This window comes from Eumetopias jubatus, unplaced genomic scaffold (genome assembly GCF_037043125.1).
Source record: "Eumetopias jubatus isolate StellerSeaLion01/CBP00866 unplaced genomic scaffold, mEumJub1_p1.0 scaffold_1, whole genome shotgun sequence".
Taxonomy (NCBI): Eukaryota; Metazoa; Chordata; class Mammalia; order Carnivora; family Otariidae; genus Eumetopias; species Eumetopias jubatus.
The window spans coordinates 123736373-123759209 of NW_028274807.1; the positions used below are offsets into that span (position 1 = coordinate 123736373).

Sequence of the window (22837 nt, forward strand, 5' to 3'; positions counted from 1 at the left end):
AGAATGTGTTCTGAGTGGTTTGGCTAATTTCTAAGTTTTCTAAATATGTTTAAAAATAACTATCTAGGGACACCTGGTTGACACAGTTGGTTAAGCCTCCACCTCTTGGTTTTGGCTCAAGTCGTGATCTCATGGTGGTGCGAGATTGAGCCCTGCATTGGACTCTGCACTCAGCACAGAGCCTGCTTGAGATTCTCTCTCCCTCTCCCTCTGCCCCTCCCGTTCATGTGCTCGTGCTCTCTTTCTCTGTCTCAAATAAATAAATCTTAAAAAAAAACTCGCTAATTGCATATATAGTTCTGTATTTACATTTGTTATTTTGAATTTATTTAAATTACCTATACCTGTGAAGTGTTTTCCTTTTCAAGTCTGTTTTAAAATATTTGACCCCCTAGTTACTCTTTCCTTGTAAATTTCACAAACTTACCAGGATCTTTCCTTCAAACAAACAAACAAAAAATACTTGACACTCCACTTACCCACCTGTTTCGTTGGAACAGTCTGGAGTTTAAGATCTGTATTGTTAATGATACACTTGTGTCCTTGTTTACTTCATTTTAATATTTATTTAGAGAGGAATAAACTTTCCTTTGATACTTCTTCTTTTATTTCTAGGGAAGAGTAATTATCTCACAGACTTCTCTAAGATTATTTCTACTGCTAATTTATTTCCTTAAAGAGCGTTTTCAAATCATCTCAGACCTTGTTGGCTAAAAAATCCTACTTTCATAACAGTTTGGAAAATCGTTTGGCTAGTTTCAAAACTTTTAAGGTTCCTTTCTACCTTTTCATTGAAGGAAATACAGGCAGAACATGTCTTATTTAGGAGGTACAGTTATGGCCCTCCAGTTGTGTCAGATATCCTGATTCATTAAGTGGATTCCTCAGAGATCTCTCCCCACTCTAGGTACTTGTGACTTTAGTTCCCCAGAGTAGACAGTGCATCCTCTGGCTATTTACTTTGAGTCTCAGCCCCCAATGTTCAGGTTTCCTCTGTTGGAGTTGCTTTCCCTATAGGTAGTCTTGTTGGGCAGTCTTTTAAAACTATATTCAGACTGGCTCACTTTAAGTATTCCGTATCTTGTCTACAGGAAACACATTCATGGAATAGTGCCCTTCTACCCCTTCTTTTTTTTTTTTATTATGTTCAGTTAGCCAGCATATAGTACATCATTAGTTTTTGATGTAGTGTTCAACAATTCATTAATTGCCATAACACCCAGTGCTCATCACCACACGTGCCCTCCTTAATACCCATCGCTTGGTTACCCCATTCCTCCACCCCCCTCCCTTCTGTAACCCTCAGTTTGTTTCCCAGAGTCCAGAGTCTCTCATGGTTTGTCTCCCTCTCTGATTTCTTCCCATTCAGTTTTCCCTCCCTTCCCCTGTGGTCCTCTGCACTATTCCTTATGTTCCACGTATGAGTGAAACCATATGATAATTGTCTTTCTCTGCTTGACTTATTTCACTTAGCATAATCCCCTCCAGTTCTATCCATGTTGATGCAAATGGTGGGTATTTATCCTTTCTGATGGCTGAGTACTATTCCACTGTACATATGAACCACATCTTCTTTATCCATTCATCTGTTGAAGCCATAGCAGCAATATCCACAATACCCCTTTTCTTCTTCTTAATTTGCTACCATGGGTTGCTCCAGTCAGCTTTTCACATTTATAGTTTTTTAAGCTTTGCACCAGGTACCATTTCCTAAACCTCCTCACAGTTGTAAGGGATGTTTATAAAGTTTTTATAGCGGTTTTCTGAAACTTTGCGCTCCAATTTCACTTGGGGAGGTTTCAGAGTTACACAGTACTCTGACATTTTCTCTTGAAACCAATTCTCTATCCATTGTATTGCTCAATCCCCTAATTTATACATTATTTTGGTGAGTAATGAGCTAAGAATCACAAAACCAGCTTTCTAGTCTTTTACAGCATTTGCATGAAATGATCTGGACTTATTTCTCTTGGCTTATGGGATCTCTATCAAAACAACAGGTAAAGTCACATGTAACATCCTGTTATATCTCCTTAAAATTCTTGTTCTATCTGTTAATTTTCCTTCTTTTGGCATAGATTATTTTCTTTTCACTTATAAGTTTGGATTCCTGAGACATCTTGTTAAATTTTGTTTCCTATGAGTTTAACTTTCTCCTGAGGATATTAGCTAATTTAGCTGATGATGTATAATTGGGTGAAGGAATAAAACTTAGGCCTTAGCTTTGTGCCCCTCCTCATAATTTATGGGTATGAGTTGGGCATGGACAAAAACACTTATGCTTCAGGACAGAAAGTGTAACTCCTCCTCAGCAGTCTTAAAACTGTCTCCTTCAGGGGCCCCTGGGTGGCTCAGTCAATTAAGTGTCTGCCTTCGCCTCAGGTCATGATCCCAGGATCCTGGTATCAAGCCCTGCAATTGGGCTCCCTGCTTGGCAGGGAGTGTGCTTCTCTCTCCTCCTCCGCCCCTCCCTATGCTCTTGCTCGCTCTCGCTTGCTCTCTCTCTCAAATAAATAAATAAAATCTTTAAAAACAAAACGAAACCTGTCTCCTTCAGTGGTAATTTCATGACCCTCAGGATATGGAAGGGAAATACAGGGACGGGTGTAAGTCATGGGCTAGCCAATCTACCTACACCTCTTGTTAATTTCTCAGTGCTTCTTCATTCCAGCACAACCCTATTGTCACACGCTATATTTTTGGATACTGTTTTTGCTTTACAGTAGAAATAGAACATGCATTGTTGGGGGGGGGGAAGAAGTATACTTTAAAAAAGTGCTCTAACCTGTGTCCCATCCTTGATAACCAGGTCTTTTTCACTCAGAACTATAGTCCCTTAAACTGTGATGCAACTACCTTTTTTTGCTGCATAGGTCACTCTGATTTTATGTTTCTTGGAGAGATCCCTCAACCTCCTCTTCTGAGACATCTCTAGGATTGAATTCTGAGGAATGAACTTTATATCCACCTCTACATCTTGTCAGGCCCTGTACAGCCCAAAAATTCTATACTTTATCTAGTCATTGTTAATCTCTAATCATATCAGACATTTTTAAGCATGTTAATAGGAAATAGATGTTCCTTTTGGGGCGAAAAAACTTAACACATTCTGGCAAAGTAAGAAATGACTCAAACTAAGAATACATGAGTGGAAAGATGGGAAATTTGTGTTAGGAAAGGAATGGCTGTGACCTCTGAATCCATTTTATATAGAAAGAAGACTAAATGATATTGTAAGTGTGGTGATAAAATATAGTTTAAAATAGACATTTCTCCAGGGCTCGTGGCTGACTCAGTTGGTGGAACATGTGACTCTTGATCTCAGGTCGTGAGTTTAAACCCCACATTGGGCATAGAACTTACTTAAAAATAAATAAATTAATTAATTAATTAAAATAGACAATTCTGTAAAGAAGAATTACATACTATAATAATAATTTAACTGTGAAACAGATATATTCCCAGGACCTACCAACAAAAATGTTATGCGCCTTTAAAGAAATTGAGCTAATTTGGGCTATTTATATAATCCCAGGGTACCATGGGCATCCTTTGTGTGGGAAGAAATGTGGACATTTTATTTTCTTATTTTATCTGTATTTTATGAGTGTTATATAATGATTAGGTACCTTTTATAATTAGAGAAATGTTACTTTCAAAGTAAGATTAAAAGATGAAAATAAAATCAGTATGCCTTGAGCTTTTATAATGAACTTTACAAAATTTAAATGAAGATAGAACTGAAAGTAAACATTTATTTTGGCTCAGATGTTGCTTTGTGAATTTTTCAGTGGAAGTGAAGAAGCTCTTTCCAATGAAGACTGTGAAAATGTTTACCACTTGGTGTACTCAGCACATCGGCCTGTTGCTGTGGCAGCTGGAGAATTCCTTCACAAAAAGTGAGTTAATTATCTTTGAAACCAGATTCTGCTTTTGTATTTTTGTTTTGTTGTTGTTTTATAGTTAATAGAAGGGAGTAATAGTGAGTAAAAACAGTGTCGGACGTGGCCACTTCAAATTCTAGGGGCTGTAATATCCTTTAAGCCTAGGTGCACATCATGAATCAAATCCCTGAGAACAGTGTCCCTTGTGACATATTCCTTTTTCCTGAAATCTAAAAGGATGGTTGTCAGCTAGGGTGTGAGTGGAGATTGGGGAAGTACATGAAGTTTATAAAAGCTTCTGCAAATAACTTGTATTTCATTTCATCAGTTTTTTTTCCCTTTTAAAAGTCTTAGTTCTCATTTTACCTTCTCAACATTTGTAATCTAAAATCACTTTCAAAATGCCTCCCAACCTTTCATTTTTTTTTTTTAACTTTCTATGGGGATGAGGATTATTTTAATCAGTAATCTGTAGTGATTCTGAAAGCTATATATACAGTCACAGTTTAATTAAAAAGTAAAACCTTATCTTTTTTTTTGACAAAGCATAGAGCTAATGAGAGTTTATGAATATAATTAAGTGTTCTTATGAAATATGTTTTGATGTTGGTCTTCTGTATGGTCTGTAATTTATTAGTAAATTAATTCATTCTTTAAGTTTAAACATACCTGGGGGCTGTGTTTTACTTTGGTTTTTTTGTTGTTTATAGATTTAACCTAGTGACTTTGATTGTTGGCAGGTGAACCCAAAAGTCTACTATATGTAGTCATTTGTGATTATGCTGAGCACAGATATAAATCATGCATTGGGCAACTGTTGTGCATGGGTGATTAACTTTGATAATGACCTGGCCCTCCATTCAGCATCTGCATCTCAGTGCTGCAGCAACAAACTGGCTTTACTTGGTGGTACCTCCCAAAGTGGGAAAAGTTGTTTCTATGTGAAAAATCTTTCTTTAAGAAGGAAGCTGGCTACTTGTGAGTGCTGGTAATGAAAGTAAGGAAGAAAGTCAAGATTTTCAGGCATGACTTTTGAATTTGCCACTGATTCTGACATCTGTGCCTAATAGAATAGTGCTATTTCCATATTTATCTTGAGTTGTTGACTGTCTCAAATATCAAGGTGTGCTGTAGTCTTAACTTCTCTTCCTTTTTCAGGACTGTTCTATTCTAGTTAGTCTCTATTCTCTACTTAACTTTTCAAAAAGCTTTGTGTTTTTAGAATTTATTGCTTTTATAGTTTCAATGAAGAAAATAGATTACAGAGGGTGGTTCTCTACAGAATAGAGGCCATAAACTGGCAGCACTTGCATCAGAAAGACCCTTGGATATATCTTATCTGCGTTGTATCTTATCTGCGTTGTATTTTTCTAAGTTTGAAATACTTGTTAAAAAGTTTAAAATTGGGGGCGCCTGGGTGGCTCAGTTGGTTAAGCGACTGCCTTCGGCTCAGGTCATGATCCTGGAGTCCCGGGATCGAGTCCCGCATCGGGCTCCCTGCTCAGCAAGGAGTCTGCTTCTCCCTCTGACCCTCTTCTCGCTCGTGCTCTCTCTCATTCTCTCTCTCTCAAATAAATAAATAAAATCTTAAAAAAAAATAAAATTAAAAAGTTTAAAATTGGAATGTTTTATATAAGAATCCACAAATATAAGCCTTTGTTATTTCTTTGTGAAAATGAAGCCAATTCCTATTCAAATGGAAGTTTCACTCCATAAGCTTGTTTTATGCCCTTGCCATAGAGATACTCACAGTTTGAGAACTTTTGATTCCTAATGATGTCTTTGAGAATTCTTCCGTCATTTAATATTGTGATCTTTTCAAATCTTAACAAGTAAGCTTTAGAATAGCCTCAGGAGTTCTATGATTGAGTTTAAAAGAAAAACATGCAAGTGTGCACATACACACTAAGTCTGTTTTATATTCTGTACACAAGCTTAACCGCATGTCCATAAAGTAGTAAACGTATCTGAAATGAGTATTTTAATAGTCATCAAAAGTCTACAATTTAGTTTTACAAAAATTAGGTTGATTTTTCAGTGTCTTACATTTATATACCGTAAATGCGATTATTGAATTTTGTACATTTTAATTATAAAGGACCCTCATTTTCTCCCATTTGTTCCTTCCTCTGAAAGCCATCCAAGTAAACAAAATTTTCTCTTAAACCAGTCTGATAGCTATGCTGATGTAGCTTCAAAGTAATGCTCTAATCTTCTCCCCTTGCCATATAGTTTCCCCTGCCCCCAAAATACTCAACTTCTCTGTATTCATTTTCTGCTTGAGATTGGCTTATTTTTATGTCACATGAAATTATTCTTACTTTATTCAGTTATTTAGCCTCCAGTCTGAAGGGTCCACTGTAATTTCCATATCTAAACCAGCACACACTATATCCCTATTCCTACTTCTTTGTTTTTCCTTACAATACCTGAGATAGTATATATTTATCTACTATTTATTTCTGTCCCTTAGAGAGAGAGCTCAATGAGAATAGGGATTTTTGTCTTTGTTCACTGTTATATCCCATTTACCTAGAGCAATACCTGGGAATAAGGCACCTATAGCAGTCCTTAAAATCTTTTTAGAATAAATCTTCTTAGCAAATTAAAATTCCCAAGTCATGTCTTTGTCATATTTTAGAAGTTTTGTCACTAAGTGATATTTTTAAAAACTTAATGTTTTTGTCATTTTATTCTATACTGGTTAGTGAGTACTGTTTTTAGGTAATAAGCTGAAAATGCTAGAAGTGATCGTTAAAAGTATGAATTTTTAGAATTTTTTTAAAAATTTTCTTTATTTACTTGAGAGAGAGAGAAGAAGGAGGAGGGGCAGAGGGAGAAGCAGACTCCCTGCTAAGCAGGGTGCCCAACATGGGGCTTGATCCCAGGACTTTGGGATCATGACCTGAGCCAAAGGCAGACGCTTAACCGACTGAGCCACCCAGGCACCCCAGTTTCTTTAATTGTTGATAGACCATATGGTTAAATTCTTTAATTACTTGACTCTGAAATTAATATTAAGAAAATAGAACTGTATTTAAAATTACATATATTCTAGTATCTCATATAGGATAAAAACTTTATATTTTTCATAAATATTTAAACACTGATTAGTCAAAAGGCTTCCTTTTACATTGTGTTTATGATTGAATTGTACAAAATTGTTTAGATCTAACCATTTTTTAACCCATAAAAACATCAGTTACATGGTTTGAAATAAATTAGTAATCTCTGATATCTGATACTGTTTTTTTAAACACTAAAATAATTTGTACAATGAAGGAAAAGACTAAAATTCATATCCATGCAAATTCATAATGCTCTGGTTTTGTTACTTATTTCTAGGCTGTTTAGCAGACATGACCCACAAGCAGAAGAAGCATTAGCAAAGAGGAGAGGAAGGAACAGTCCAAATGGGAACCTCATTAGAATGCTGGTTCTTTTCTTTCTTGAAAGTGAGGTAAATTTTAACATAACTCCTTATTTTTTTGTATTAGATTACCTTTTAAATAAAATTGTCATTTAATTCATTGTAATTAATTGATATTTTTCAATCCTATGAAAATAATCCTGTTTCTTACAAAATTGCCTGCATGGATTGTCTGATTATTGAACCTGTATTCTGCCTTTTGTGGGAGTATATATGCAGGTATGGGTCAACACTGAATATAGGCTAGGAATTTTTAAACTTGTATAGTATCATAGTACTACATAATTGTTGTTGCTTTTTTTCTTGAATTTTTGTCTGTAGCTTTTCAATTATATAAAGAGCTTGTAAAAGTTTTCAAGGTGTTAAAACCATTAGTTCTAACTTGCTTGAAAATTACATTTTTTAAGGAGAAATAAAATATGAATTTAAATGTTTTAATTAGTAGATGTACAATCTCCATTAGCATTTCCATGTGACATTTTGATGTCAGTTATCACTTAAATAATTTTGTAATTAACATTCATAATGTAGTATCTTTCAGAATCTGCTTGCACAAGTGAACTTTGGTTTACCCAGAAAAAAATCTAGAGATCTCGGACCCTGAATTTTACTCAGAAAAAGATTTTTGGTTTGTGTTGGAATGTCCGGGAAGGCGAAAAACTTCAAAGATTCTGATTGCCCAAATTTGAAAGTCCTGGAGAAACTCTGTAGGAATGAGAAACGGACAAACAGGCAGCCTATAGGAAAATTGAAATCAGAGAATTAGGAACTGTGTCAGTAGAATGAGTGGAGTTAGGACAAAGCAGGGCAGAAGAGTTACTGATATTTTTTAAGCAAATTGGAAAGAACAGAGAATAAAGTCAGAAACAAAACTGTCTGGAGAGTTGCGTTTGAGTAAAGGATGTGTTTAGGAAACAGTGTTTTAAATACGTATACAGATTACATGGGGATCTTGTTAAATAACGTGCCAGTTCTAATTCAGTAGGTCTGGGGTGTGGTCAGATGTGCTGCATTTCTAAATGCTCCTAGATGCATTTTATGATGTTTCTGCCTCCGGTCCAGGGACCAACCACACTTTACATTTTGAGGGTTTAAAACGTTACTTTCTTAAAAAGCAAGTGTGGATATATTATGGAGTAAAATACAAAATGCTTGTGAGGTTTAAGATAAAACACTAAATACTCAGTAAATCTCACACTTGTGATAGACCATTTCAAGTTACACCTTAAGGTTTTAAAGGAACAGAATTAAAAGTATTATGCAAAGTCAAGTCCTGTATGAAAATGTAACTTTAATAACAACAGTAGTTTCAAAAATTGATAGAGATGAGACATGCAAATACTATTTAAACTATTTGTTGAAAAGTTTAAGGAATATGATGATCTAGACTAATTGAACTTGATTGGTCATTGAAGGAAAATTTTTTGGATCTCTGAAAGCCCAAGGACTTTTCTTTTTGATATAATAAAAGACCATAAGTACTTAGTTTTACACAGTTTCATCTTTTAATTAAAGCAGTAATTTGTAATGTGTATTATTACTATATTCTTGTGTTTGCTGCTGTGTACTAAAGTGTTATAAGAACATTAAAATGTATTTCCCAGTTCTCCTCTATGGCATTCTTGTCAGCTGTAGAAGCAACTGCAAATCATATTTAAAAGGTTTTAGTTGATTCGTGATAATAATGCTCTTTATAGTCTTCTGTGTTTCACAAGAAACATTCTTTGTTTAAAATCTCTTTTCTTAGCCTCTAAAACTAGTGTACACCTGGAGCTGAATGCTTATGAAAGCCATAGTCTTAATGGTGGGATTCTGATTGTGTTTTACTCTGAATTCCTCTTTATTTTACTACAACACATGTTAATTACAATATTTTAGTAATAGCCTCATAAAAAGTTGAATTGCAGGAGACCTTAGAGGTCATAATATATAGAACAAATCCAGTTTACAGATGAATTGCCAATCAGTAGGATTAACTGAAGTGATTATCATCTTTCTTTCTTTGTTTTACTGGGTTTTAAGAGTAGCATTTTAGTAATAGAATTCTACAATACTAAAGAAAAAGAGGTATATAGTTAATAGAAAAGAGTTTCCCTCTTTTATATATGAATTACATGTGAAATAATGGAGATTGAGATATATCTAAACTGGTTAATTTTCTTTTTGTACCAAAAAGTGACATTCTAAAGCCATAACAACCTTTATAGCAGTCATTGATTTCAGTGATAAAATACTTTGTGTATTTTAGATGTATGACAGTTGGCAGGATAAATGGTACTTGAATGTGACGAGTTCAGATTTCCCTATAGCTGATGTGACCATAGAACTTACCGTACAAACGGATGCTTTTCAGAGTGACAAAGATACTATTAATAATTATTCCAAAGCAATAAGCATAACTCAAAACATTGCTAATGATGTAAAAATATGGGCCCCCTCCTTCTAGGCATATGAAATGAAGAAGTTAATTATATGACAGTCATGTAAGATGGAAGATTAATAGATATTATTGACATATCCAAGAAATCTCCCCATAATGCTCATGAGTGATAGTACATGAATGATAACTTTTTTCTTGTTTGTTTTTATATGTTCTTCAAGATTCACCAATGACCGACTCTGTTTCAGCAGAGAATAAAACCCAATACAGGAGTATTTAGAATTTTAAGCTTGGTAACTTGAGGTGATTTTTTTGCATTGTAAATGATTTTTCATAAAAAGAATCAAAGTAAGGTTTCATTATACAGTCAACTCTTAGTGTATTTAATTGCTCGAAGGAGAAGTCAGCAGGCAGAGAGAACTGGTAAAATATTATGAGTAACTTTAAAGCCAACTAAAGATGAATCAGAATGTACCCAGAAAATTGTAATTAAAGTCACCAGGAAAATGAGCTTAATTAATTTAATTTGCCTTATATACAAGTTTAGGGGAGACCCTATGAAATATTTTACACTTAGATATAGCAGAGTAAAATCCACCTAGATATAACTATGATTTTATATATAATTTTAATCTATATGTTTTTAAATAAATTTAAATGTAATTTTAATTATCTATTTTGCTATACAGTGACTCTTTATCTGTTGAGTTACTTTTTTTTATCTAATTCCTGAAGAATGCTCGCAGATACCTGATTTTCATGCTGTTTTTATAAAATTATGATACAAAAACTGTTCTTAGAAAATTTATTTTTGTTTCATTTTTAGGGTTGCAGGTCCTTTTTAAACCCAGGATTTTCTATAGCCATTGAGAATGCTTCAGGGCCTGCGTTCCTATAGCTTTATCTTTCACTACCAATAGAAGGTCGTTAGTATAAAGTGTCTGAAAGACGATTATAACCTTTTACCCTTACTGGCCATTTTAGAATTTTTTTTTCTCAAATATGGATTTACATGGTATTCTTAGAGAGATTTGAGACTAGCAAGTTATGTGATCATCACATGTGCCCCAAGACAGAAAGACTATATATCGTAAATATTATGTCAAGCTTATTTCTGACTGACTGTGTTATAATGATTACTGTTGTTCATACTGGTGAATTTGAAACTCATAATCAGAAAATGAGCCAACACATCATGTCCTTCTGGTATACACATTGAGTTTGAAAAAACTGGGTACTGGTGTTAACAGAATGGATTCTACTAAGCCACCACCTTAACTAATCAAAAAGATGAGGAAATTGCCAAAGAAGTTAGCATCTACATTGACAATATTGGCTATCACACACAAAAAAATTTCTGGAACTATGACAACATGCCTGAGCTAAATTTTAATATGCCTTGGTTTAAGGCATAGAGAAGTCATCTTTTAAAATGCCAATGATCATGGAATTATACTATTTAAAGCCTAGAATTGTGCCAACAACTCATTCACCTGAAAACCTCATGCTGAATAAGTCAAGATGAAAGAGAACTGTGAGGAATTTGTGGAAGCTATAAAGTAAATGATTAATTCCATTAGAGTTAAATAACCCATAGCCTTATACAAGGCAAAAAAAATAGGAAAATTTTTGAGATTTTTCTGGTAGAAATCTGAAATAAACAGAGATCTGAGCAACAGGATTAAGTTATAGGTAGTAATTAAGTGGCTGCCTTAGCTGAGCTTATTCTTCCCTTTAGAAATGTATATGGGATGTGGACATTGTTCTAAGAAACAAAGGAGTGGATGAGCGCCTCAGATAATTTATGGCCCCCAGGAGGGAAGGGACAGGGAACTTTGGCATTCAAAAGACATTGCATACCTACATGTTAGAGGAAAATCCTGCCTGATTAAGATTCCCTCTTTCCACTTCCATGCACAACCAAGGAACCCAGGACCTTGCATTCAGACTAAGAAAGGCATTCTCGCTACCAATATTCTTGAGTCTAGAATATTAACATTATATGAACTAGCAAGCAAGAATCACTGAAACTTGAAGCACAAAACCCAACATTGATGAAAAATTTTGATTAATTCCCCCCGATGTAAGAAGAAGCTATTATGAAAGAAGAGGGGTGTTCATAGAAATTAGAAACATGATTTGCAAAATTTAGGAGTGAAGCAGATCATTAAATGGCCTGAGTGGACATAACCAAGGATTGGCTGTAGATTAACCCAAGGGATTTTTCCAGAAGGTAGTACATAAGTAGTGTGAGAAGGAAAGTAAAAGACAGGAAGTACAGGTTAAGTTTTATTATCTAGTAGGAGTTCTATAAAGAGAACAGAGAATAGAGAGAAGGAACTAGTCAAAGGACATGCAGTTAAAATGTTTGCCACCCATGTATCCTATATAGAAAATATTACTTGAGGATGTTTCCTAGCAAAATAAAAAATGGATACAATAAAAGGAAAACGGAATATAAGTAACATTGGTTAGCAAATAAATCTGAAAAAACTAAAACTAAGCCTACACATTGTGGCTGTGAAGCTTAAGGCAAATACCTAAAAATTATTCTTAAAATATAAGAGTGGCAATGTAAAATTAAATGAAGTAAATATATGTGTTAGGGACCTTAGTGATAGAAAAAATGAGTTAGAAAATAAACTGAAGAAAGCACAGATAAGACAAGAAAATGTCAATAGAGCACAGAATCAGAATCCAGGAATATTTCCAATATCAGTTATCCCAATAAATGTATAAATGGATTAACATGCTTTATAAAAGGCAGATTGTCATTTAGGGTGAAATAAACAGATGAAAATGTTTATAAAACACATCAATCAAAACACAGGAAATTTATACACAGAAAACAAACCACCTGGATAAAGGCTAGATATAATTAACAAATGCTTACAGAGTTGAGGAGGTGGTATCATATAAGATAAGACAGAATTGAGGACCAAAAATATTAAGAGAAACAGGATATTTTATATGTATAGAAGGTCTAATCCACCAAAAATATAATTGTGAACCTTTTTATACCTATTTTACAGACATACTTAACATGTACACAGAGTCAGGCATAAAAGCAAGTTTATTTAACATTTAACATAGGGGTTTATTTAATTGTGATGAAATAAACATGACAAAATCTGTCATTTTAACTATTTTGAAGTATATAGTTCATTGGTTTTAAATACAGTCACATGGCTGGGCAACTATCCATGCCATCCATCTCTAAACTTTTAAAAAACCTTCCCAAACTGAAACTCTATACCCATTAAATAATAATTCCATTCTAGCATAGGTTTTAATAGCTCCAACTTTGAAACTATTTGTTTTTCTGTTTTCTGCTGCTAATTTTCATTTTTGAAAGCAGGTTGTACACCACTTATAGCTGTCATTGTTGGAATGTGAAGACCTGGCAATAGTTTCCTAGGATACGTAAATTTGGAAAGTTTGAATGTACCTTGCTATAAACCTTTGCCTGTGTTCTTTCTAAGTAGAGGTGCTTGTCAATATTATCTACTCTGGAGAAAATCATTGGAAAACTCTCTGTGTGCATATGCATGTGTGTGTGGTTTTCCTGAGGCATATGAGGAGCTAGAATGTAAGATTTGAAATGCAGTGGACATGAAGATAGAATTAAGGAGTGCAAATGAAGCAGAGCTTTAAATAGATCATCAAAGTGCACATAGAAGAATTAATGATAGAATTAGGAGCGATGCAGAAAACCAACTCACTTATCAAATATGCCAGTATATCAATAAATAACTAGTAGGTCTAGAAAAGAGACTTGCATACATTTTGGGGCCACTATTCATGATGTGAAAAGTATTTTCTCTCACAAGTACAGCACATATAACTGAAATCAGAGTTGTATGAAGTAGTACTTAATTTTCTATGTGCTATATATTCTTTTCTGTTTTGTTTTTTTTTTTAACTTTGGTTTCAATCCATTAAATTAGTTTTACATCTAATGAATGAGTTGAAATGTTTACTTTGAAAAATACTGATCTAGAAACTGGTTTATCTGGATGTCATGAGCCTCAAAGGTGGAAGAACTTTTATATAAGGGTGGAGAAGTTAGTTGTAGTAGCAGAAACTAGAACAATGCCAACATCTGTACTTACCTTCTCTGAAGAGCTTTTTGAATAATAGTCTTCGTGGTATAATGACTAACAAGTGGTAGAGAGAGAGTTTGGTGTAAAGTGTTTGATGAGGAACATGAGAGTGTTTGTTACTGTGGGAACACGGGTTCCAAAGAAAATTGTCAAGAGTAACTGAGCAGCAAAAAGGTGAGGGGTAGGGTGGGGGTGAGATAGGGAATGCAATGAATTAAATGGAAATGAGAGTAACTTAACATTTGACCTTGACCAAGATGACAGAGATGTAAAGTAAGTAATACTAGTACCAAATTTTTGAAGGAATTCTGGAAGAAAGGAATTGATTTCCTTTAAAAAAAAAAAAAAAAAGCTAGTTATAGAAACAAACCAAGAATAATGAAAAATGACCATGATCCAATTTGTAATTTCAGGAATTCTGTTAACTAGTTATACTCTCCATTTCCTTGTCTATAAATGATGTCATTGGACTGGGAGATCCTTAACCTTACTACAGTTAAAAAAATAAAAATAAATTTTTTATTAAGTCTACATATTGCATCCCCATTATTTACAGTGGCATACAAATATATTTATTGTTTTTGAAGTGGCTCCTGTAAATATTGTGACCAAGCCATTTCAGTTATAAAGAAAATGACTTATTAAAATGAAATATTAGTGGTTTCTTCATTAAATATTCTTCAGTCATAATTGATTTGTTATTTTTAGTTACATGAACACGCAGCCTACTTGGTGGACAGTTTGTGGGAGAGTTCTCAAGAACTGTTGAAAGACTGGGAATGTATGACAGAGTTGCTTTTAGAAGAACCTGTTCAAGGAGAAGAAGGTATAGTATTTTGACAAGTTGATTTACATATTATTTTGGATTTCCATAAATAATCATACCATCCTGTATAGGTCACCTCTTAAAATTAAATATATGTAAATATGCTGTGTGTCTTTTTGCAAAGAGAACAATTTTTTTGTGGTAACAAGTAAGGATGTCTCTATAGTTTATAACATCTTTCTAGATTAAGACTGCTACCCTGCTGCATAAATTTTTAAAAATTTATATGTGTTGTATAATACTCAAAAAAGTTTTCTTTATGCTGATTTGAGACACAAAATACTGCTGTACCTAATGTAAAAAATAATGTGCCCTCAGAATTTTTTTTAATTTTTTATTATGTTAATCACCATACATTACATCATTAGTTTTTGATGTAGTGTTCCATGATTCATTGTTTGTGCATAACACCCAGTGCTCCATGCAGAACGTGCCCTCTTTAATACCCATCACCGGGCTAACCCATCCCCCCACCCCCTTCCCCTCTAGAACCCTCTGTTTGTTTCTCAGAGTCCATGCACTCAGAATTTTATTATATTTATGTGTGAGCTTGGAAAAGCCTTTGACACTCAAGGATTTAATTAGACCATAACCATCCCCTTTTGTTATGTTTCTTAATTATTAAAACCAGGAAACATAAATTCATTTACTGACCAAGAAATAGGGAGAAATAATTGTTACATGATAATTTCTGAAGTATGTATCTTCCCACATTTTAAATAATAACATGAGAAGCAAGATGGATATGTATATTTAATAAAATGCTTATATTCTAATTCTAAATGTTTATATGAAAATGAGTTCCTTAAAACTAGGAATGCTTTTTCCTAAATGGTTAGTTTTTCAAACAAACCCATAGTAGTTCTTTAAAGAACTGCTATTTCACTTAACTCCATACAACAGACCTGGAATATAGATAGTTTGATGTAAGCGACAATTGTGAACTAAACCTGGACTTCAGAATCAAAAGAAATACATTCAGATTTTTAACTCTCTATCCTTTGTGACTAGTATCCTGATTTTTCTGATCCTTAGCTTCCTTTTCTTTATACTATAGAGGTTATTTTCCTTACATATCTTACATAGTTTTTGTGAGGATTAAATAAGATAGTATACTGTTGATTCCCTCTTCTGTTTACCCTACTTTTCCGTGTGATTCAACCCTCTGGGGTTGAACAGAATGAGCTGTCTCCTGCAGTAGACTTCCCAAACAGGTCACTATAGGAGAGAGATCATCTCCCAGTGTTCTTTCCAAGCAGTGATGCTAATTGGTATTATCTACTCTGGCTTTGACAAATTCAGTGAGAGAAACAACAGGTATGCATCATACACAAATATATTCCAGTTAAGTGGCCCAAATTGCCTCTTTTATTTTATTTTTTATTTATTTTTTTACTCATTAATTCATTTTATTTTTTTAATTATTATTTTTTAAATTAACATATAATGTATTATTTGTTTCAGAGGTACAGGTCTGTGATTCATCAGTCTTACACAACACCCAGTGCTCTCCACAACACATACCCTCCCCAGTGCCCATCACCCAGCCACCCCATCCCTCTCACCCCCCTCCCCTCCAGCAACCCTCAGTTTGTTTCCTGAGATTAAGAGTCTCTTATGGTTTGTCTCCCTGTCTGGTTTCATCTTGTTTCATTTTTCCCTTCCTTGCCCTATGATCCTCTGTCTTGTTTCTCAAAATCCTCATATCAGTGAGATCATATGATCTTATCTTCCTCTGATTGACTTATTTCGCTTAGCATAATACCCTCTGTTCCATTCACATCACTGCAAATGGCAAGATTTGTGGGGGTTTTTTGATAGCTGAGTAGTATTCCATTGTATATATATATATATATATATATATATATATACCACATCTTCTTTATCCATTCATCTGTTAATGGACATCTAGGCTCTTTCCATAGTTTGGCTATTGTGGACATAACTGCTATAAACATCGGGGTGCAGGTGCCCCTTTGGATCAGTACATTTCTGTGTTTGGGGTAAATACCTAGTCGTGCAATTGCTGGGTCGTAGGGTAGCTCTATTTTCAACTTTTTGAGGAACCTCCATACTGTTTTCCAGAATGGCTGCACCAGTTTGCATTCCCACCAGCAGTGTAGGAGGGTTCCCCTTTCTCCACATTCTCGCCGACATCTGTCATTTCCTGACTTGTTAATTTTAGCCATTCTGACTGGTGTGAGGTGGTATCTCATTGAGGTTTTGATTTGGATTTCCCAGATGCTGAGTGATGTTGAGCACTTTTTCATGTGTCTGTTGGCCATTTGGATGTCCTCTTTGGAAAAATGTCTTCTCATGTCTTCTGCCCATTTTTTGATTGGATCATTTGTTCTTTGGGTGTTGAGTTTGATAAGTTCTTTATAGATTTTAGATAACTAGCCCTTTATCTGATATGTCATTTGCAAATATCTTCTCCCATTTTGTCAGTTGTCTTTTGGTTTTGTTGACTGTTTCCTTTGCTCTGCAAAAGCTTTTTATCTTGAAGTCCCAATAGATCATTTTTGCCTTTGTTTCCCTTTCCTTTGGAGACGTGTCTAGCAAGAAGCTGCTGTGGCCAAGGTCAAAGAGGTTGCTGCCTGTGTTCTCCTTAAGGATTTTGATGGATTCCTGTCTCACATTTAGGTCTTTCATCCATTTTGAGTCTATTTTTATGTATGGTGTAAGGAAATGGTCCATTTTCATTCTGCATGTGGCTGTCCAGTTTTCCCGATACCATTTGTTGAAGAGACTGTCTTTTTTCCATTGGATATTCTTTCCTGCTTTGTGGAAGATTAGTTGACCATAGAAGTTGGAGAGTCCATTTCTGGGTTTTCTATTTTGTTCCATTGATCTATGTGTCTGTTTTTGTGCCAGTACCATACTGTCTTGATAATAACAGCTTTGTAATAGAGCTTGAAGTCTGGAATTGTGATGCCAACAACTTTGGTTTTCTTTTTCAACATTCCTTTGGCTATTCAGGATCTTTCTGGTTCCGTACAAATTTTAGGATTATTTGTTCCAGTTCTGTGAAAAAAGTGGATGGTATTTTGATAGGGAATGTCTAGATTGCACTAGGTAGCATAAACATTTTAACAATATTTGTTCTTCCAAAAAAGAACTTTCAATTTCTTTGTGTCTTCCTCAATTTCTTTCATGAGTATTCTATAGTTTGCTGAGTACAGATCTTTGGCTCTTTGGTTAGATTTATTCCTAGGGGTCTTAGGGTTTTGGGTGCAGTTGTAAATGGGATCAACTCCTTAATTTCTCTCTCTTCTGTCTCGGTGTATAGAAATGCCCCTGATTTCTGTGCATTGATTTTATATCCTGCCACTTTACTGAATTCCTGTATGAGTTCTAGCAATTTTGGGGTGGAGTCTTTTGGGTTTTCCACATAAAGTATCATGTCATCTGCGAAGAGTGAGAGTTTGACCAATTGCCTCTTTTAAACTCAAAATATTTGCCTCATAACCTCATTCTTAATCTGTAACACAAATCCTTCCCCAAGTTTTTATAGACCTTCTCTTAAGGTAGAGGTTTTTATAGTATATTTAACCCTACTTTATCATTTACTTTATTTGCATGTGTTCTTTTCTCCGTGGATATCCTTGGTAAGAAGACAGCTCTATTACTAAGTTGATGGGGCCTTCTGCTCACTAGGTTAAACTCTCAACATTACTCCAAATCTCTTCACTTTTGTGATCACAGGAATATGAACATACATTCTACATTTTCTCCTTATTTTACTTATACATGTTCACAGCTAAGTTCACTGACTTTTATGCATTCTTTTTCCATTGAATCTTAATATTTTCAGTTTCAGTAAAATCAATTCCCCTTCTAATCACTACAGCCCAATCAACACTTGAGCAAAGTGTCTGGCATAGTATTTAGTAGTACATTCCATTCATTTTTTTTTTACCCTTGACTGTCACCATAGAATCCACATATTATTAGAGCTTGTTGTCATGATTCCATGCCATTTTTTTTTTTGTCATCCCATGCTCTAGAAGGTTATTTCCAATAAGAAGAAGGGAGGCAAGGGAAATAAATTAAGGGGAAAAGAGCCAAAGTGCTATGCTTTGGTATTGCTAACTTTTTACTCATTTGAATAATATGTGCCAGTCAATAGATAATAATTACTAAGTCTGTCAGTTGTCAATGTGTTGTGCATGAATTTACCTTGTTGAAATAACTGTGTACTATTAGGTGTTTTGTTATGATTTAAATTTAGTTGACACTGGGTTTAACTTCAGTTAAGAAGTTAGTTTGGTTTGGTTTGACTTGGTTTGGTTGGTTTGATTTTAGTTAGAAAAGTGAGTTATAAAATGGGAAAAAGTTCTTAAGTGAACCACAGTTTTAGGATATGATTGAATCTGGGACAGTAAGGCTGAGGAAATTATGAATAACAAGTACAGAACTATATCTACATCATGACTCAACTTTTTTCACACATTTGTTCATATGCGTGCTATGTCATGTATTAGCTCTGGCATGGAATGGCATCCAGAGCAATTTTCTGTGCTATTATTTTGCTGTATTTTATGGTAACAAAATGCCAGCAGTAACTTATTTATTTTTGAGACTGATTAGAAGTTAAGTTACATTTTATTTAGGTGGAGTAGAAAAGATATTCCAGGGGATGAAAGTTTAGTTAGCAGTTGAAAATAGGACCAAAATTTGGGGAAATACATTGTCAAAGACTTATCAATAGCAACTTAAATCACAGTAGCCTAAAGACTGCCTCACAGTGTTTTTAAGGGACAGGGTTTTGTTGTCGGTGGTCGTGGTGGTGGTGGTGGTTGTGTGTGTGTTCTGTAGCAAAATCAAATTATTGGGTAAATTTTTAGTATAATATGAGGGCCTCGGTAATAGGTAACCAGGTAACAAGACCATAAGTAAGTCATTTAATTTATGTGGGTCTCTGCTTCTTTATCTGTAAAAAAGGAAATCCCCAAAATTTAGTGTAGATAATCTTCTGTGGTCATTTCTACTGGTAGAATTCTTTGATCGACGTACTAAATAAAGTAAATGTTGATAAATGGAATTCCTCAAAGCAAGGAATCATAAATTTATTTATAATTTTAAAATATTTATTGATCACTTTCTATATGCTAACTGTTCACACTAAGTACTCAGGGTATAGTCTTAAACAAGGTCAGCTCACAGCCCATATGAAGTTTACATTCTTATGGGGAAGGCAGATAAAAAGTAAACAGAATAATTTCAAGGGTTAATAAGTGTGATGGATAATAATAAGGAGAGGAGTCTGTCTTTAGATTGAATCCTTAAAGGAAGATTTCTCTGAGGAGGCCACCTATGAGCCAAGAATCTGAAGGATGAGGGAGGTAGCCATGGGAAGTGTCAAAAGAGAGCCATCTAGGTAGAGTAGATAGCAACTGCAAAGATCTGAAGCATGAATGATACTGTTATGTTCTAGGAGCTGCAATAGCCAGAGTGCAGTGAACCAGTGGCACAAGATGAGATAGAGGCAGAAGCCAGATAATGTAGAACATTTTAGTTTGTAAGCAGATTTATTTAGTTCATTCTAAATAGTAGGGGAACGTGGAAGGATTTTAAACGGGAGTGATATCCAATTCATATTTTAAGAAAAGTGCTATTTGTAAACATGACTTGGGATAGGCAGAAGACCAGTTAGGTAACTGTGGCAATGGTCTCTATGGGAAATGACAATAAAAATATGGAAGAGGAAGATGGATTATAAAGAAAGAGCCCATAGCCACTTAAAGATTATGGTTAGGAGACAAAAGCAGGAAGAGCAAGAGAGAGTCTCTAGCAAGCTGTATAAAAAAGATGATGAGATAATTATACCCTATAGAAGCTTAGTAAAGAGGATGTTCAAGAGATCTATGGCTAATAATATCATATCCTGCAGAGGAGAAGAAGAACTATGCAAAGATTATTAGCTTTAGTGATGATTTAAGTTGTTGGTGACTTTTAAGCATTTCTTTTCGTTGGTAGGCAAAGAGAAAAGCCACAGTTCAAGGTGATGTGAATAAAATCAATAATGAGGAAATGGAGGTGATGTGCAAAGAGGTTTCTGAAGGTTTGGAAAGTTGTGTAGTTATCTGATAATTCATAGTGTGAACAGTTACCCATTTCTTTCTGTCACTGGCTATTCGGCTCTTGTTTGTGGCTTATGGCTTGTTTTGCTTTCAATTTTATTACTTGGTTTTGCTGTCATATCTTAAAGGGGATTTCAAAACAGTTGAAATTTAGTATTTACCATGTCTAAATAGATGTTTCAAAATTATAAAATAACAAAATGAATGGCATTGGACACTGTATAAGGTTTGGTTATTCTTCAACACTAAGAAGGATTTTAGAGTAGGGGAAAGTTTCCATACTTGATAAGTTGTTCTCTCTCCTCACTTTCCATAGAGCGAGATTTTCTTCATAAATAAAAGAAAATGCATTTAGTTCATAGACAAACTTGTCATTCCTTTATCTGCAGCCAAATGTGAAAAATTATGAAATTCTAGAATCATAAAAATAGAAATTTAGTTGTTTTATTGAGTGGGATGCTTTTTCCTACTATTAGGCTTTAGATCGAGGAGTATAAATGGAAAAGCTGAAACTATTTCATGTGGCTTTCCTAAGACAGGCTGACGTTCATGTGTTTTTCTTAAGACAATCAAAATGTTAAAACCAAAGAAATGATTAAATTTAGTTGAACACACATATTCTTGTGCAGGATGATTTGAGAATAAAAAGGACAAGATTTTATTATGTCCTTGCCTTTTATTGCTGTTGCCCAATTTTTTAAAAAAATAATATAAACTTCTGCAGCTTAATCTCTTTAATTTATACCTAAGTTTGTCTCTATAATCCCCACATCTATTGGCCTTTAACATAAATAAGTATACAGAAAAAGGGGGAGAGGGAGAGAGAATTAAGCTAGTCAAATTAGCACTAAAAATCTAACTTTAAAAATATATAGGGATGAATTCAACAAGGAAAGCACAAAACAGTGTGAAGAAAACCATACATTTTCTTAAATGACATTGGATAAGATCTCAAAAATAAAGGGCTATCTTATGTTCCTGGCTGAAAATGTTACTAAAATGTCGGTTCTTCCCATGTAAAGAATAACTTTTTTCAAAAATACCATTTTGAGGAGCGTCTCGGTGGCTCAGTCAGTTAAGCATCTGATTCTTGATTTTGACTCAGGTCATGATCTCAGGGTTGTGAGATCAGCCCCACGTCAGGCTCCGTGCTGGGCCTGGAGCCTGCTTAAGATTCTCTCTCTCTCTCTGCCCTTTCAACCCCCCTTGTGTGTGCACGCTCTCTCTCTCCCAAAAAATCAATTAATTAAGCAAAATAAAATAAAAATAAATAAAATACCAGTTCAAATCCAGTGGGTTTGAGAGAGTTCTGGGAGGTGAGATGAGAGGAAGAACTAAAGCAAAATGATTTCAAAGTTTATATAGAATTTTTTTCCTTCTGTTTAAAAGGCAGTATAGCATAGTGCTTAAGAGAATAGACTCTGGATCAGACTACCTGGGTTCATGTCTTGACTTTACCACTAGCTGAGTACTTTGGAAGTTATTCAAGGGTGCCTGGGTGGCTCAGATGGTTAAGCGTCTGCCTTCGGCTCAGGTCATGATCCCAGGGTCCTGGGATCGAGTCCTGCATTGGGCTCCCTGCTCCTTGGGAGCCTGCTTCTCCCTCTGCTTCTCTCTCTCTCCCTCTATCCCTCTTTCTCTCCCTCTGTCTCTCATGAATAAATAAATAAAATATTAAAAAAAAAAGTTATTCAACCTCTCTGTGGCTCATTTTCCCTATCTATAAAGTGTGAAGATATTAGCTCCTATCTCTTGGAATTGTTTTGAGGATAAAACAAGTTAATACATATAAATCACTTATAACAATACCTTACACATAAAAAATGCTTAATTGTTTGCCGTTAGCATTATAGAAATTAGAAAATATTTAGAAAAAGGACTAGGTAAAGGAATCTTGTTCAACTAAATGTTCAATTAGTTTAATTAAGTTATATATTAAAGTACATTATATATTTTAAAGCAGCTATCATCAAAACAGTATGGCATTATAATAGGAATAGACATATAGATTAGTGAAACTAAATAAAGAATTCTGTATATGAGAGCCTAAAACATTTTTAAAATGTTTAAATGTGATATTTAAATTCAGCAGGGAAAGCTGGTTTACTTAGCAGTGGTGGAGGCCTAACTG

General features: G+C 34.5%; 1 protein-coding gene across 2 annotated transcripts in view; it reads left to right on the top strand.

Moving 5' to 3' along the window:
• The window catches only part of STAG1 (STAG1 cohesin complex component), a 423203-nt gene that overhangs the window by 312632 nt on the left and 87734 nt on the right, over positions 1 to 22837 (top strand). For both annotated transcript variants that reach the window (XM_028099176.2, XM_028099177.2), the window contains 3 exons: positions 3792 to 3899; positions 7230 to 7344; positions 14506 to 14623. In XM_028099176.2, coding sequence (XP_027954977.1) covers positions 3792 to 3899; positions 7230 to 7344; positions 14506 to 14623 — 341 coding nt within the window. The remainder of the gene's footprint in view (positions 1 to 3791; positions 3900 to 7229; positions 7345 to 14505; positions 14624 to 22837) is intronic.